General features: G+C 32.8%; 1 protein-coding gene across 8 annotated transcripts in view; it reads left to right on the forward strand.

Annotated features, from left to right (window-relative positions):
- The window catches only part of PHLDB2 (pleckstrin homology like domain family B member 2), a 140,897-nt gene that overhangs the window by 77,713 nt on the left and 49,007 nt on the right, over positions 1–14,177 (forward strand). For 4 of the 8 annotated variants that reach the window (XM_074301157.1, XM_074301156.1, XM_074301155.1 and 1 more), the window contains 3 exons: positions 182–292; positions 1,738–1,827; positions 10,788–10,937. In XM_074301157.1, the coding sequence (XP_074157258.1) occupies positions 182–292; positions 1,738–1,827; positions 10,788–10,937 (351 nt within the window). The remainder of the gene's footprint in view (positions 1–181; positions 293–1,737; positions 1,828–10,787; positions 10,938–14,177) is intronic. The other 4 variants (XM_074301163.1, XM_074301160.1, XM_074301162.1 and 1 more) reach the window with 2 other exon arrangements.

Here is a 14,177-nt window from a genome sequence, read left to right on the forward strand (position 1 = left end):
ATCTATTAACTTTGCCTCAGTTTTCTCATCTGTACAATGAACTGGAGAAGGGAATGGTAAATCACTCTAGTTATCTACCAAGAAAACCCCAAATGGGATCATGAAGAATCAAACATGTATGAAAAATGACACAACAACAGAAAGGTTATCTCTTATCTATTATTATCTGTTTTTCAACTAGGAGAAAATTTCTACATTAAAGAAACAAGCCAGTCACATTGTTCAACAAGCTCAAAGGGAACAAGATCATTTTGTGAAAGAGAAAAATAACTTATTACTCATGCTACAAAGAGTAAGTGCTATCTCTTGCCATCTGAACATTTTCTCTTGGTTTTACTCTTTTATTTTTTTCATTTTTCCCTTGGTTACATTAACAGAAAATATTTATAATCAGTACTTTGTTTATATTTTAATGTTTTAAAGATGATGTAATACTATAACACATTAAACCCTCAAATTTTAAACATTGGTTTCATATATATAGATTTAGATATATAGCTATGTTTTAGTACTATAGACTTTAGAGAGATAATGCTTTGTTTCTGTCAAACATTCAGTATAATCTGTTTATAATACTGCCAGATACATTTTCTTTTGTCTCACTAGGGATTATATTTGACTTAACCATCTTGTCAGTTAATGGCATGACTTAGGGGTCCAGCTCATATACATGTATTCACTCCATTGTCTTACTGGTATGTCTAAATTCTCATCATAGTCATTCCTATGAATAAAGAAATTATAATTATAGAAGTTATTAGATAAAAAGAATAGTTCTTAGAATCAGAAGTACTGAGTTTGATCTTTGTCATTTTCTGGCTGTGCAACAATTCAAAAGTCACTTAATCTCTTTTGACTTCAGTTTCCTCATCTATAAAATGGGAACAATATTTGCAGGACATATCTTATTGATTGTTTTGAGGGAGGCAGTTTATAATTTTATTGATGTGTTTTGTTTATATATCACCCACATTTTCTTCTCCATCTCTCTCTCCAATGCTTCACAAATAGTCATCTTTTATGAAAAGAATATTTTAAAAGAGGAAAATAAGGGGGAAAAAACCTCAGTAAGCCAATTAATTAATAAAGTTTGAGATTACATGTACTGTTGTACATCTGAGGACCTCAACTTTCAGAAAAGAGCAGGGGAAGATGTGTTCTCATACCTCATCTTAGGGAAAGCAGTCACTTTTTAAATCCTCAAGTACTATATAAATGTGCATTATTATCATTACTCTTATTTTTATTTGGAAATAGTTAACTGAATAATCATATAATACATGTTGTAGATTAATGCAGGGTATCCCAAAAGTCTTAATGCCATTGTAAGCTATTAAAGAGTGTGAAGACTAGAAAATGTTGTTGGTCAGTTTTAATGTTGCTTAGATAAAAATAGGGCTGAGGACCAGCAGATAACTACAATATTTCTATGGTACAGATTAATGTTTAAAGCTTTAATAGATTAAAGTGCACTAACATTTTTTGAACACCCAGTATATAAGACTAATTAGCCGAGCTGAAATCTTGTCATTATTTAGACATTTTCACAAGGGGGGCCTCTAGAGACTAGACCAGAGATAAAGAAAGCAAGAGAAATGAAAGCGAATGCTTTGCTCCAAAAATGGGAAAGAAGACTTCAAAACAGAGTGAGGGAAGATTTCCACAGATGAGCTTAACTGATTTCATAGTTCTACTTATGGTGTACTCTAAGCTTAACAGGATTTTGTGATTTTACAGGAAAAGGAGAACCTTTGCAATTTGGAAAAAAAATATTCTAGCCTTTCTGGAGGAAAAGGGTTTCCAGTCAATCCCAATAGTCTAAAAGAGGTAAGCAGAATCCTATTACTTTGAACTTGGATTTCTCTCAATTTTAAGTCTTTGGAAATGCTTGGCACCGTATTTTGATAAAGACAGGATTAATAAAAAAGAAATGGCATAAAAGTTTTTTATGATCTAGTTGTAGTCAGCCTCTTTCCTTACATACTATAAAATTTTCCAGTGATTATCTTTTTATGTTAAATGGTAACTAGAAGATACATGCTAAATCTATTTTAATACACAATGAAAAAAACTGAACCTCTCTGAGTAACCACACTTGATTTGATTTTGGGAGTAGCATTAACCTAGAATTTCAGGGCACAATCAATATTGGTCTGTTTTTAGTGCTCAGATTCTGTCTCTTCTTTCTTGATTTGATTTTCTGGCTGAGTTTTAGTGAAGGGAAAGAAACACACTTAAAATGTCAGTTCCTTAAGTGTTTCTCTGATCTGGTTTCAGTACTTGTTTCCCCATCTCCATTCTACTTCCCATACCCAGTACATCCCACTCCTCTTGTGTTTATTTTCTTTTTTTCTTTTTTCTCCTTTCTTTCCTCCCTGCCTCTCTTTTTCCCTTTCCCCCTCTCCTCTCTTTCTCAGTTCCTATATATCTCAAGATAAATATCCCTTTCTAATTCTTATAGCTAAAAATGCTTTTTTTAACCCTTTTCCTTCCAATTTTTTGGTAGAAATTGAACAAATTACACTTCAACATTAAGATTACTTTGCAGTTGATCCAAGCTCAAAATGTATTGGAAAAAGTGCTGCTGATAAAAGCAAATAATAAATTACTTGAAGTAGTTGCATGATTCAAATCCATTCTCTCTCTCTCTCTCTCTCTCTCTCTCTCTCTCTCTCTCTCTCTCCATATATATATATATATATATATATGTATATATATATATATATATATATATATATATATACATATATATATATATATACATATATATATGTATTTGAGCTGGAAACAATTACCAAATAATTATAACTTCTAATAGTGTGGATTTGAATGCATGGTAACACTTTAGGAGAGTCATTATTCCCAATAATCAGAAGTTACCTTCTATTTAAATGTTAGAATCATTAAAATAATATACATTGTACAGTTTGAAAATTTTAAAAAAAGACTGAAAAAGCCTATAGATTTTTGACATGTGAAGATTTCACATTTTAACATGGAATACTAGAAAACTTGCTAATTTTAAAGTCGCTTAAAAGAAAATAGAGCTAGAGACTAGCATATGTAAGCCATAAGATTTCTATAGTTCAGATTAATATTATAATTTTCATATATGCCAAGTAAAGTATACATTGCATTTAAATATATAACCTGTGTTTGCAATGTTAGTAGCCAATGTCGCTATCAAAAAATGACTTTCTCATAGCAACTTTTCTATCTTACTCTATAGAAACTTCACTTTTTTAGAAATCTTAACTAAAATATTTGCTTTTCTTCTACATACTGACAATTTCCTAGTTTCACTCTTTATTTCATTTTTCCTCCTATTCCTTTATTAAATGCAAACCACATAGGACTTGACGAAGCAACTTAAAGGTACTTTCTAAGAAGTTATTGTATTGCTTTTTTTTCCTGTTGCTTTTTTGATTCTTCTGGTGACTCTTCGAATTGAACTTTAAAAGACTGTCCTATTTAAAGCTATCTTAAGAAGGTGAAGACTTAGAAAATGTACTCTCTCTTAATGAACTGTGAAATGGCTTTACTTTAGGTCTTTGCTCTTCTTGTCAGTCTTTTTTTCTCTGAATTTCTTTTTATATTTACTCATTTAGAATGTTATGTTTTGCTTTGAGCAGTTGATAACATGGTTAGTGGTAAGCCAACTAAGCTTTGCATGTTTATTTGTTAAGCCCGAATGCATGAAAGAACCTTCATGGATCAAATCCATTTATTTCCAGGAGAAATTGCAACATACAATGAAATTCATTGTAACTATTTAAAGTGAAACAAAAGCTGCTAGTTGATTTAAATTTCTTAATATTTTAGATACAGCAAAATTCTATGATGATAAATCAGAGGGGGTTACTCTCTTGTCTTCTCTAAGTTCATTTTATTAAAATTTTACAGGATAATTCTAAGCAGCTATTATGTTGTAGATATAAGACAGCTAAGTGGCCCCCGGGGGTAGAGACCTAGACTTGGAGAAGGAAAGATCTGAGGTCCAAGCAAGTCACTTTTTGTCACTCTGAGCCTCAACACCTACCTCACTGGTGAGGATCAAAGGAGATAACATGAAAGAGAGAGGCAGAGAGAGACTGAGATAGAAGGAAAGTGTGAGGGAAGGAGAGAAGAAGGAAAGAGAAAGAAAAGAGATAACATGTAACATGCTTTACAAACCTTAAAGCACTGGCAGATGCTAGTTCTTATTTTTGTCATCATTGTTGTCATCATTATGCTGGTGAAATAAAGAGAAAAAGCATTCCAGCAAAAAGCTTTCAAGATGTCAATACTTTCATATTCAATAGATGTTTATTAATTGCCTTTTATGAGCATGGCATTATTCTTGGTGTTAGTAAAAAAAAAAAAAAAGTTGAAATAAAGATACAGTTTCTGCCCTATTGGAATTCTGAATATCATCAATATTTTTGCAAATCAGTTTTATTGAGGGGAAAACATCATAATTAAGGTTACAATAAATTTAAAGATGATTCTTAAATTAGTTAAATATGAAATTTGGAACTTCTAGTCCTATTCTTTTTATTCCATCTGAGTAAAATGGAAATTACCCTGTGTTTTCAGTGAAGCATCAGCTCTGGTAGGATTTATCTAAGTGGAAAGACTTCTTATTGTAATTCTAGAATTGAGTTTGTCTTTCTAGGACCAGATAGAGTTATAATCAGAAGACTAACATCTGAAAGATGAACATTTTGACCCCAAGAAACTAATAAAACTCTTAATGACATGTGAAAGGGTTGTTACAGACACTAACATAGTAACCATCCCCAAGAATAAAGCCATGGGTGCTTTGAATATAAAAGAGTAATTATAGTTTGAAAAAATTCAGGCTTTTGCTAATTTGGGGCTAGTGAACCTGAGCTTAAATACTGGCATGGCTACAGCTAACTGTATGACACTGAGTAAATTAGCTAATCCTTATGGGCCTCCATTTCTCCAATGAGGAGCTTGAAATAAAAGGCTTCTAAGCTCGAGCTCTATGTATGAACTGTAATCTGGTATAATAATAAAAGCATATCTTCATAGCAATTCGAAGTATGTTCTTTTTAATTTATAGTTTGTCTTAAAATTTATTCAAACCACCATCCCAATTGGTTTTTGTGTTACCTATTTAATTAAATGGGAAATAGTTATGAAGGGTACCAGGAAGATTTCTAGAACAATGATGCAGGAGGAGACAAAGCTTTGGTTCTGGGCTAGTGTTTTGGCTTTCAGTCATATCTCACCAGGAACCAAAAGAGAGGAAGCACTTAAGATATGACTTCTCCTGTCTATAAACTCTTTGAGGTTAGGAAATGTCTTTTTGTTTATGTTTTTATTTCCAGTGTGTTAGTGCAGTGCCTGGCATATTGTAAGCATTTGATAAATGCTTATTTCCTTCCTGCCTCCCTCTGTCTTTCGTACTTAATTTCTGAAAGTTTACCAGACCATCAGTGTACCTTTACAACAGTTCAGGTATGAAATATCTTGTTTTTTCTTGCTCATGTGGAATTCAGTTTGGAATCTGCCTATTTCTCTCTCCAAAGCTTTCTATTTCTTCTTCTACTGTTATCCTGCTTCAGAATGGTGAGGAAGATCAATTAATTATTGGTTTCTGATTTCAGGGAAAAGAAGGGATCAATTTCAGAAATATATAGAAGTTAAGAAAGATAAGAGAAAATTATAAATGAGAAGGTTTGGCAAAGAAGGGTTAATATTGGCATATGAATAGCATTTTGCTTGATGTGTTGTATAGAAATATGGCAGCTATCATTAAAGTAAGTGGCAGATTAAAGCATTTTTTATAACTGTAAAAACACTATCAATAATCAGATTAAAATCTCTTAAGAAGGCAATGTGATTTATTGGAAAAAAGGATATAATCTCTTTCTTTTTCCAGGGTAACTTAGCTGTTAAATCCCACCCTTGAAACACACTAGATGTATGAGCCTGGGCAAATCACTTAAATCTTTCAGGGCTCTAGGCAACTCCCTAAGAATATAAGATGCATTGGTAAGAGAAGTATATTCACCTGAGAGCTCCTTACACTAAAGAAATCTCAGGTCTAACCCCTATTTCTGACTCTATTATGTAAAGTTATGCACTAGCAGTTTTCAAAGTATAATCCAGTGACTCTCCTCCCCTTGAATTTCTCTTTTCATAGATAATACTAGTAATACTAAGGCTTTTTAATTTTTATGTGGTTAACATCAATTTAACCCACATAACCCACATAAATAAAAACTCATGGGAAAGGCCCCTCAGTTATTTTTAAGAATGTAAAGGGGGTTTGAAACCAAAAAGGTTTTTTGATTATAAAGGTTTCACATTAATATTGTCAAAGGTCTAGGCCAAAACCAAATTGCAAGCTATTCAAATTCCATATCTGCATCCTCAGGCATATTGGAAATTTAAGATTATGTACCAATATTTTAAGAACAGCATCTTTTGTATATGATATGACCTTTAAAATTGGTGAGCCATCAATCAATAAATTATTTATTAAGTACCTACTATATGCCAGTTATGGTGGAGGTGCTTGTACAGCTCAATAAATCTGAAAGTTGTGCCATGCCCAGATACCCAAGATGGACAGGTCATAGTGGAGAGTGCTGATAAAAGGTGATCCAGTAGAGAAGGAAATAGCAAACCATTCCACTATCTTTGCAAAGAAAATTCCATGAACAAGAACCTGACATATTTTGGTCCACAGGATCACAAAGAGTCAGGCACAACTGAGTCACAAATGTGCTAGTTACTCTACTAAATCCTGGGGATACAAAAAGATGTCCCTGACCTCAAGGAATTTAATTTGTAGAGAGAGCTTTCAAAGGAAAGTGTATATAAAGTAAACTATATACAGGATAGATAGAAAACAATAGAAAGAAAACATTGGAATTCAAAGGGATTGGGGAGGCTTCCTGTAGAAAGTGGGTTTTTAGTTGGGGCTCAAAGGAAGTCAAGGAGGTCAATAATCAGAGCAGAGTACTCAATTTCTAGCACTTCTAAGGCTCTCTCCTATGAAACAACCATGAAAAAAAACTCTCATTTCATTTATTTATTTGACCAGGGAATGGTAGGGGGTGAAGGATTTACACAACATCATACAATTTAACAAAGTGTTAATAACAAAGTGTATTTTTTTAGACTTAATTAAGACCCTCCTCATCTGGACTATTGCAATGGCCTCTTAACTTGAATCTTGAATCTCTTCTTTCAGTCTCTCTCCTCTCCAATTCATCCTCAACAGAGCTGCCAATTTGATTTTCTATTTTGTTCTGTTAAAATTTATATTTTATATTTTGGTTTTTTCCTATAACTTTTACTTCTTAATATATCCCTTCCCATCTCTTCACATTTAGAGAGAAATCCCTTAAAACAAGAATAACAAGGAAAGAAAATTTAAGAAAGAGTTCAGCAAAATTAATCAACATATAAATTAAATTCAGCAGTTATTTGCAGTATGTTCATAGTCACATTCTTCCATCTTGATGAAGAAAAAAGGAAGGGAAGTCCATTTTTGTACCTCCTCTAGAAGGATAAACTTGGTCATTAAAATTCTATAATGTTTGGTTTTGATTTGTTATTCTTTCATTTTATATTTTTTGTTATTATATATAATGTCTTGACTGATTTTGCTTACTTCATTATGCATCAGTACATAAGGTCATATATTCAGAGTTGGAAAAGAGCTTAGAGGCCACTAAGTCCAAAAAAATTATTTTACAGATGAGAAAACTGAGGCACAGAAAGATTAGGAGACTTGTGCAGTGTTGTATGGCAATAAGTAAATATCATGGATAGGATTTGAACCCAGATCTTTTTTACTCCAAATTTATTGTTCTATCCATGTGTTACCATGCTGTCTCTAACAAATATACTTTTTTTCCACATGTCCCTATATTCTTCACTTTCATAGTTTTTTAGGGCATAGTAATCTATCATATTCATGCACTAGTCTGTTTTGAAATTCCCCAGTCTTTGGGGATCTACTTTACCTCCAAATTTTGCTACTATAAAAAGGTCACTGGATCATATATCAAATTCATATTCCTACTCCTCATAGTTCTGACCATGTAACTACATTGCTTTTGATATTTCACTGCTCCCTTTCCCTTTTGGATAGAATGCATTCTTCCCTGGCGTTCAAAACCCTCAATCTTCTTCAAACTTCTATTTCTGGATTTATTTCACATTATTTCTCCAGCTAAACTGGGGAAATTGCCATTTCCCATCTATGACATTCTATTCTATCTTCACACTCTTGCATGCAAGGTTCTCCCCTTCTTCTCCATCCTGTCATGTTTGGAATGGTCTCCCTTACTGTCTCTTCTTTCAATTCTTAGCTTCAACTAGGTCTTAACTCAAATACATCCTCCTGCTACAAAAGGTTTTATATGGCACACCCCAAAACCCAAGTTATTAGTTACCTTCCTGTCTCTTACTCTCACATAATTACTTAGACTTTACTTTGCCTGTATATTGTATTTATCTTCATATACATTGATTAACGGTGAGATCTTTGAAGGCAGCTAGATGACTCAGTAGATAAAATCCTGGGCCTCGAGTCAGGAAGAGCTGAGTTTATAAATCCAGCCTCAGATATTCACTAGCTGTTTTTTGTTTTTGTTTTTATATTTACGTTGGTCAAATCTCTTAATCTCTGTTTTCCTCAATCCCCTGGAAAAGGAAGTTGAAAACCACTTTTGTATTTTTGTCAAGAAAACCTTATGGACAAGCATTGGTCTATGGGGTCACAAAGAATTCCTGAACAACTAAACAACAAAAATCCTCAAAGACTGGTCCTGTTTTTCTATTGTCTTTTTACACATAGTGGGAGCTTTAAAATAAATTGTAAACTTGAAATTATTTGAATTTCTTATATATGCTTTTGTTTTCTTTTCTAAAAGTAGTATTGGACTTGAAATGTGATGACCTAACCCTACTATCTCTACTTGTGACCAGTGGAAAACATTTATGAAGCACAATTCTTTGGCTTTGGAACATTAGAAAGCTAATTGACCCATAAACATGCCTTATTGTCAACATTGACTTTTTTGACGTCATGCTTTAATCAGTTCATCTAAGAAATAACAAGAGATTAAGTTCATGTCTTCATTTTGATTAGATCTTCTAAATTAACTAGAATAAATCAATAAAAATATTTAACTCCAAGTTCTATATTCCTGTGCTAAAATTATATGTTGATCTTACAAATCTGGGGAAAACCTACATTACTTATTTTAAAACTACTTAAGCATTTAACCATTCTGATGCTGATTATTGAAAAATAATAAGGTTTTGGGGTTTTTAAAGTCATAACCACAGGTTCTAGGTTAAAACACTTAATTACTTAATACCTTCATTTTCACAAGCCAAAAAAAAATAATAATACTAATTCTCCACCTTTCCTGAGATTTCCTTTCCAAAAGGACTGATAGTATACCATTCATCCAAGCAACATGCCAATTCAGATAGTTTCATAATAATTCCCAAATTGATAGTTCCTTTTTCAAAAAAAGTATTCCATCCTTCCCTCTAGGTCTCTTCTGTGGTGATTTAAAGCCCTGAAATTTTTTTTGTCTTTAATTTTTGTTTGCAGGTATGTTTATAATAGTCACTAGGTGCTATTACACCTAGAGCCTAAAAGACACGATTTCAAATGTAACCTCAATGTAACCTTCTAATTGCATGATCCTGGGCAAGCCACAACTTCAATCTGCCTCAATTTCTCATTTATAAAAGGGCCCACCTCTCAAAGTTGTCATGAGGATCAAATGAGGCAAGACTTGCAAAATACTAAGCAAAATTTTGGCACATGATATAGGGGCTTAATAAATATTTATTCCTTTCGAATTCCTAGTCTTTTTGAGATACCATTTCTATGTTTGTTTGTTTTTACTGTTCTAGGCTTCTCTTTGCCATTTGTTGACTTTTTCTATAGGATAAAACTGAAACTTAGTTTTCATGTTATAAGATTATGTGAAGTTTTATAAACCAAAGGGAAATTAGCTCAAATTCATAAAAATGACAGTAACTCAAACATCACTCTTGCTGTTTCACATTTATGATATGTGTGAACCATTTACTTTTTTTTAATGAAAGATTCAGTAGAAGGTTTAATAATAAGGGAAAACATAAACTCAGTTTTATTTCTATTTAATCTGTAGGATCTCTGGTGGTAGAGATTTCAAACACAGCCATGTCTTTTATGGATTTGCTCACTTGTTCCTCAGTAATACAGATACCAATGAATTACCTCACCTTTTTTTTCCTTCTCTTGTTCTTTCATCCTACAACTCCAAAGAGACCCCATGTATCTCTAGTTTTAAGTTTCTGTTTGCTAATTAATTGAGACAATATTCTTGAAAGACAAAATCAAGGAATAAGGATTTAGGCAATACAGGTTTCTGAAGCAAATGATGGAAAATACATTATATTAACTTTTATGTGATGACAATAATGATTAATCTATATTTTAGTGATGATCAATCCAAATAATGAATGATGATGCCACTGTATTTAAAGTATTTTGATTTGTGCTACAATTATTGTGATGTCACCATAAAGAAAAAAAGGATCATTAAAAGTCTAGAATACCTTTCCTCAAATTTAAGTCCTATAAGATTAATTTTAAATGCTGATCATTATTTCTTTAATAAAACATTTGGCAATAATACCACAGATATTTGGCTGTGTCACTCTAAACTAACCTCCATTGTACTTGATTCATTAATACTCCTGCATGCCTCAGCTTTTGCATCCTTTGTATTTAACTTCTGAATTCCTCCTTTTAGGGTTTTATCAGTGTAAATGAAATTAATGAGCTAGGTGACAATTCCACGAATCTATCCCCTTCTACTCAGCTCCCCACTGACGCTGATGCTGACGCTGATCCCACTGAGCCTTCCACAGCTATGCTGGTGAGCCAGCCACAAAATCAAGAGGTTTGTTGGAGTGACATTTCATTCATTCACTGCATTTCCTCATGTCATAAATTAACCCAGAATTAACTGCAAATGGGGAGGGTATGTAGCAAATTTATCTGTAAGCAAGACAGTTCATTCTTGGGATTGTAAATAACAACAGCAACAGCAAAAATACTATTTGTGTTACACTATAAAGTTTACAATGCACTTTAAATGTCTTCACTGTTTATGAAATGTGATTTTATATAGAGGAAATCAAAACAAAATTTAGCTGGGAAGTTAAAGCCTACAAATGAACTTTGCATCTTACATTGACCAAACCCAACTCTTATTTCTTTGAAATTTGAAAGAGCTGATTAGAGAATATGCTAAAAATATTATATGGACTGATTTGCAAACAATGATTATGTTCTTTGATATTTGATTTGATATGTGTATGTCCTGCTCCTAAATTTTAAGACAGTGTAGGGGGAATGTGGAGTGATGACAGTAGCATAACAAAAATTGGAGTCAATGTTCTGCTGATTTATGTTAAATGACTATTTTGGCAATTAAAAAAAAAGCTTCTCTCTTTTGTGGGTTCTTTTAAAAAATTCAACTAAATATATATTGTTAAATTAAGAATCTGATTTGTTTGTGAAACTTGCCTTTTCATTACATGTAGATACATCCATATACTTTCTCTTCTTTTATAAAGCTACAATCACCTGTCTGTTCTGGATCTATATCTCCTCACTCACTTTCTCCTCATCTTATTGCTCAACTTCCATCAGTCCATTGGCCTGAAGTCTTGGCTGTTCCACCTGTCGATCCTTTTCCTTTAAATGATACACCTCCTCCTCTTCCAGTTAAAAAACACAGGAGGCACCAACAGGTAACAAAGGATGTAGTACTAATAATTTGAGTGGCCTTTGCTTTGACAATCAAGTCATTCTTGCATGATAATCCCGTAGGTTAAGGCAAAGGAAACAATATATAGAAATTCTGGCCTTTCTTTGAGTGTATTACTAGTCTGAAGTATTACTAGGCAAGTCCTGACATAAGCTTTGATTATGCTACTTACTATAGCATATAGTTGAGAAACTTCAAGAAATAATGGTTATTAAAACCTTACAAATTTTCAAGAATTGAAGAAGCCCCAGAGGCCTGCAAGTTCAACCAAGACACCAAAAGAATCCTCAAAATAACAACCCAATAAAAATCCAGTCTCTGTTTAAAGAATTCGAAAGTATGGGGAAAATCCATATTAATGCAAAACATTCCTTAATCTACAGCACCTCAATTTTCAGTTATTGAATTTTGAACTATTACAAGTGAGGGACTTATATGTATTTTAAACAATACTTTTTTTCCCTATATCCTTTACTATTTAGATATTCAAAGCCTGGATTTTGAGCATATCTTTTCAATTTTGTATAAGCCATATATATATATATATATATATATATATATATATGTATGTATATATATAAATTCTAAATAGTATTCAGGAATAATAAAAAAGGTAAAGAAAATGAAGTATATTCATTTGAATTCAAATTGAGACAGTGAAAGCTCACAATGTCTGTGGTGAGTGCTAAAAAAAATCCCAAGCTAATAACCTTTGTGACAGGGACTGTTTAACTAATCTGGTGAAAATTGTGAAAATGATGAAAATTGTTTTTCAAAATCATATTTAAATGCTCAAAATAATATACATGCCATTACAAAGGAAACTGATTGTATTGAAAAAGTTATCAAAATACTTTTTTTAAGTTTGCAAATGCCCTAATGAAGAATACCTGCAAATAGTATTAAAATTTCAACTCCATTCTTCTTATCATGTCTCGTCCTTCTATCCCTCCCCTTCTTCGATCACCTGCCCCCCCCAAATAGACTATTTTGGCTCTTGCCCTAGAGTATTGTTACCCCTACTTATTTATAAGTTACTGTTGCCCAGACATAGTGGCAGGAAAAGCTGCATGCGGGCTTAAAGAGGGGGAACTAGAATTCATAAGGAAATATTACTAGGAATGGAAGAAAAGATTTTGTGCAACTGTGATCTTCAACTGAGCCTTGGACAAAAAAAGTATTATTGAGCAGTGAAATGAGTTTTCAAATCTAGACTTTGCTGCTGATCATTAATTGATCTGGGGATGGAGAAGAAAAAAGGCAGGCTTTGGGATGAGCAGAGATTTTATCTTTCTTTCATCTTATACCAAAAAAAGAATCCTGGTAGCTCTTTGAAATTTAGAGTGTTTACTATCTAGTCCCATTGCTTACCAGGAAGTCCAATTCACTGTTTCTTTTTTCCTGAATAGAGAGAGTGATAGGGTCTGGAGCTGTGATTTCAGAAAGTCCCAGGAAAGAAAACTTCCTTTCCAATGACAGAGAAGTCTTATCTAGAGAAATGTATCAGTGCTGATCCCCAGCATCTCTATAAACCTAACATTGTGAGCATGAAAAGGCTAGCTTACTTGGGCAGTCATATAACCTGCATATATGAGAGGCTAAATCCTCCTAACTCTAATGCCAATTTTGGCACAATGCCCTTTCTCAAAAATAATGACCATTAATAAATAGAACACTTATACTGTATTAGTGTTCCCTTTCTACAAACTTGAGGCAACTAGGTGAAGTTAGATTGCATAGAGCACTGAGTTCTATGCTCAATGTCAGAAAGACTCATCTCCCCAAGTTTAAATCGAATCTCAGGTACAAAACTAATGTTTTATGATCCTGGACAAGTCACTCAATTCATTTTGCCTTAGTTTCCTCATCTATAAAATAAGCTGGAGAAGGAAATGGCAACCACTCCAGTATCTTTGCCAAGAAAATCCTAAATGGGGTCAAGAAGAATTAGACATAACTGAAATGCTGAACAATCTAAACACTGCCTATTAATGTAAAGCTATGGCCTTATTATCATAATAAAATACATTTAATATTACATACACAAAATTACACTGAATTTGTTTATTAATAATATATTAAACTCTGCAGTAAAGTTGCCAGGCACCTCTGCTTTATTTTTTTTAACAAATTGTTTACATAGAACTAACTGTCACCCTTTAATAGTTTTATTTAATATAGTGTTTTCATTAAGACTATGGGACATATGCTAATTCACTGCTGTGCAGTTAAAAAATTACTTTTCCCACAAAAGCTCTATGAAATTGATAATTCTGAGACCATGATCCCCATTTTACAGATGAGGATGATAATACTCACAGGATGGTAGAGACATGCCTAACCTCACACATATTTAGCAACAAAGGC

This window comes from Sminthopsis crassicaudata, chromosome 3 (assembly GCF_048593235.1).
Source record: "Sminthopsis crassicaudata isolate SCR6 chromosome 3, ASM4859323v1, whole genome shotgun sequence".
Classification (NCBI taxonomy): Eukaryota; Metazoa; Chordata; class Mammalia; order Dasyuromorphia; family Dasyuridae; genus Sminthopsis; species Sminthopsis crassicaudata.